Below are 2,791 nucleotides of genomic sequence, written 5' to 3' on the forward strand. Positions count from 1 at the left end.
AGACCCTGGCTCGTCGTGCGCGCGATACGACCTGTCTGCTGCTTTCAGTGTACATCTGCACGGGAAAGGTAAGCCATCGCGACAGAATGCACTCGTCCCGCATGCCCGTACTTACCTGGAGTCACCCAGAGCCTCGGGACGCGTGAAGACGCCGGAAGGGTCTTGGCGGCGGATGATGGGAGCCTCGGCTGCGCGAATAGATAGAGGTGGGCCCGGAACGGCGACTCAGCTCGCAGTGGGAGCTCCTCTGCGTGAGGGAGAGTACTATCGTAGATTTGGCGTGAGTGTCGGGCGAGATTGCGAGTTGGCGACGGGAGACTCACGAGCAGAGACGGGGGGTGGGCGATATCGCGGCGCAGGCGAGGCGCGAGGCGATGGAGCGGGCTGGAGTCGGGATCGGCTACGGTTGTTGATCCATATGTACGCGGCGAGCGCGGAGAGTCCGCGGGCGCTGGCAGCATCTGCGCAGAGGAGATGCTCGCAGCTACACAAGTCCGCATGTGCCGTACTATCCAAGTCCATGCGATCGAGAGCAGCGCTGTGTGCGAAAGTCAGAGAGTCACGGTCAAGAGACAGCGAGAGAGCATAGACGCCCGCAGCAAAGCCGCGTCGAGCGGAGAGACGGGCGTCTATCGCACTCTAGTGCCCACCACCGTCACTAGTAGAGCCCTGCTCTCCATAGAGCCATACTCTGGTGTCAGAGGTCAGCAATGCATCAGGGAGATCTCGCTCGCCTCTCCCCCGGCTCGTCTCCTCCGACAATCGCGGACTCCCGCCGTCGCAGCCTGTACTAGTCCGTGGCTCGCGTCCGCGGCCCAGATCCTGACTTCGACAAGTTGAGCTCAACGTCGTCGAGGACGTCCCTCACGATCTCCGCTTTCTCTCACCCGCTCATTGCTTGTTTTATCGCGCTCACTTGAGAGAATGGCCACCACCGCGTCAAGACAGGCCTCACACCCCTCACGGCGGACAAATCAATCAGTCTCCTCCAACGCCTCTGCTTCATCTTCTCGCAGCGAGAGGTCGCGGCCAGCTGAACATCTGGTTTGTTCCTCTTCAGTCTCGTCTAGACCACAAACTACCTTCTGATGCCGTCTCAGTGGCGTAGTTGGCACAAATGAGGACGCATCACCGTATCTGGCACAGTTCAAGAACCTCCAATCCCTATCGCTAGCAGGCAACTCCTTCCACTCCTACGTATCCACGGCTCTGGGTGCAGAATTCGACAGCATGCTTACAACCTGCGCTCAGCACGTGCCTGACACTCTTCTTCACCTCTCTATATGGCGAGACGCGGTATGGGCTATCCCGCTGCGGGTCCTCTCCGGGCTACAGGAGCTGTCCATGATGCACCCAAGCACCCTCGCCAAGCTTGGTCTCATCTTCGCGCACTGCGCGCAACTACGCTCCCTATCAATCACGACCATTGGCTCTAACTGCGAGCTAGAGTTGCTCACCGCGCTGCGGGCGACGCAAGACGCTCTTCCGGGCCTCACGTCATTCAAGCTCATCCTATGGGGCGAGGCGTTTGTTGCCGATCTGGGTCCGTTTATTGAGTTCTTCCAGAACAAGAAGGGGATGCGGCGGCTCGACCTCCAACTCAACCATCTTTTAATGGGCGACGATTACATACGCCTCCTCGACGTTTTTGCGCACCTTCCACGGCTCGAGGTCGTCGGGCTGGAGCTCAAAGGTTCGGGGTTCAGCAGAGAGCATCTGGCGCTGCTCGACGAGCGACTCCCGCTTGGCCTCTCGGCGCTCCTCTTGAGATGGTCGACCTATACCTTCAACGCCTTCGAGTCCGGGTCCGACATCCATCCACAGAACTGGATTGACATGGTGTGTGGCGACCCCGTTTTCTCCTCCCGGTGCCTCGCTGACCGCCCCCTGTTGTGTCCAGCTTAAGAAGCGCCCTGCACTCGGCTACCTTCACATTCTCTATCTCGAACACAATCTGTCCGTCGGCATATCGCTGGACCTGCGCGCGCGGCTGCTCAAGGACCGCCCGCGGGCGCTGAGGCTCGTTGGGTATGGCCCGCAGATACGCAGCATCGAACGCGATCCTGCGACTGGGGAGTCGGCGTACGGACCGCCCTGGTCGGATACAGCGGTCACTGTAGGGGCGGCGGAAGACTTTGGATGCGAAGACTGGGCGTGGCTGGTGAGGCACCATGCACTTTCCCTGCGGATGAGGTGATGCTGCGCGTGCGTGCGGCGCGAGCCGTCCTGCATATGAGACTGGACAAGACTTGCGGATCGACGGTGTCAGAACTAGACAGATCGTGGGTATACTGCATCTACGTTGGTGCGAGTTGGTCCACTTACGGCCGGCAGCGTCAACTCTAATACTAGTCCGATTGCTCTTACCACTTATCACTGTTCACGTTCAAGAGCGATCCATTTGGGACAACATGAGTACTAGTATACAAAATCGAAGTTGCAGCAGTCTGAGCCAGAACGTCCGGCGGCAGGGGGCGGGCTCGGTGGTATGACGATGATTTGTGGGGGCGGGGGCGGCGGGATGGGGGTCAACGTGCTGTAGTTCTTACAGCGGCGTTTCAGGGGCGATGGTTGGTGTATGCGCCCGTCGCGAGCGGATGCGAGGGACTCCTGGGCTTGGCTGGCCGCTGATATCTATGGCAATGATGAGATGGACTGGAAATTCTCGATTCGAGGCGTATCCGCACCTTGCGCTTTGCTGGGATAGTGCGGGGACGCCTGTAAGGACGGGCATCAGCCGGTACTCGCGCGCGCGAGAGAAGCACTTACGGTTCGCCTTTCCACATAGTGA

General features: G+C 59.6%; 1 protein-coding gene across 1 annotated transcript; it reads left to right on the forward strand.

Annotated features, from left to right (window-relative positions):
• Positions 1 to 1,230: 1,230 nt before the first annotated feature.
• On the forward strand, positions 1,231 to 2,346 carry TRAVEDRAFT_48146 (uncharacterized protein; the record flags this gene model as incomplete). The annotated part of the gene is made up of 3 exons (XM_008040290.1): positions 1,231 to 1,839; positions 1,901 to 2,161; positions 2,335 to 2,346. The coding sequence occupies 3 exons, from the start codon at positions 1,231 to 1,233 to the stop codon at positions 2,344 to 2,346; spliced, it is 882 nt and encodes a 293-aa protein (XP_008038481.1).
• Positions 2,347 to 2,791: the final 445 nt, after the last annotated feature.

The sequence above is a fragment of the Trametes versicolor genome (assembly GCF_000271585.1).
Source record: "Trametes versicolor FP-101664 SS1 unplaced genomic scaffold TRAVEscaffold_6, whole genome shotgun sequence".
NCBI classification, from domain to species: Eukaryota; Fungi; Basidiomycota; class Agaricomycetes; order Polyporales; family Polyporaceae; genus Trametes; species Trametes versicolor.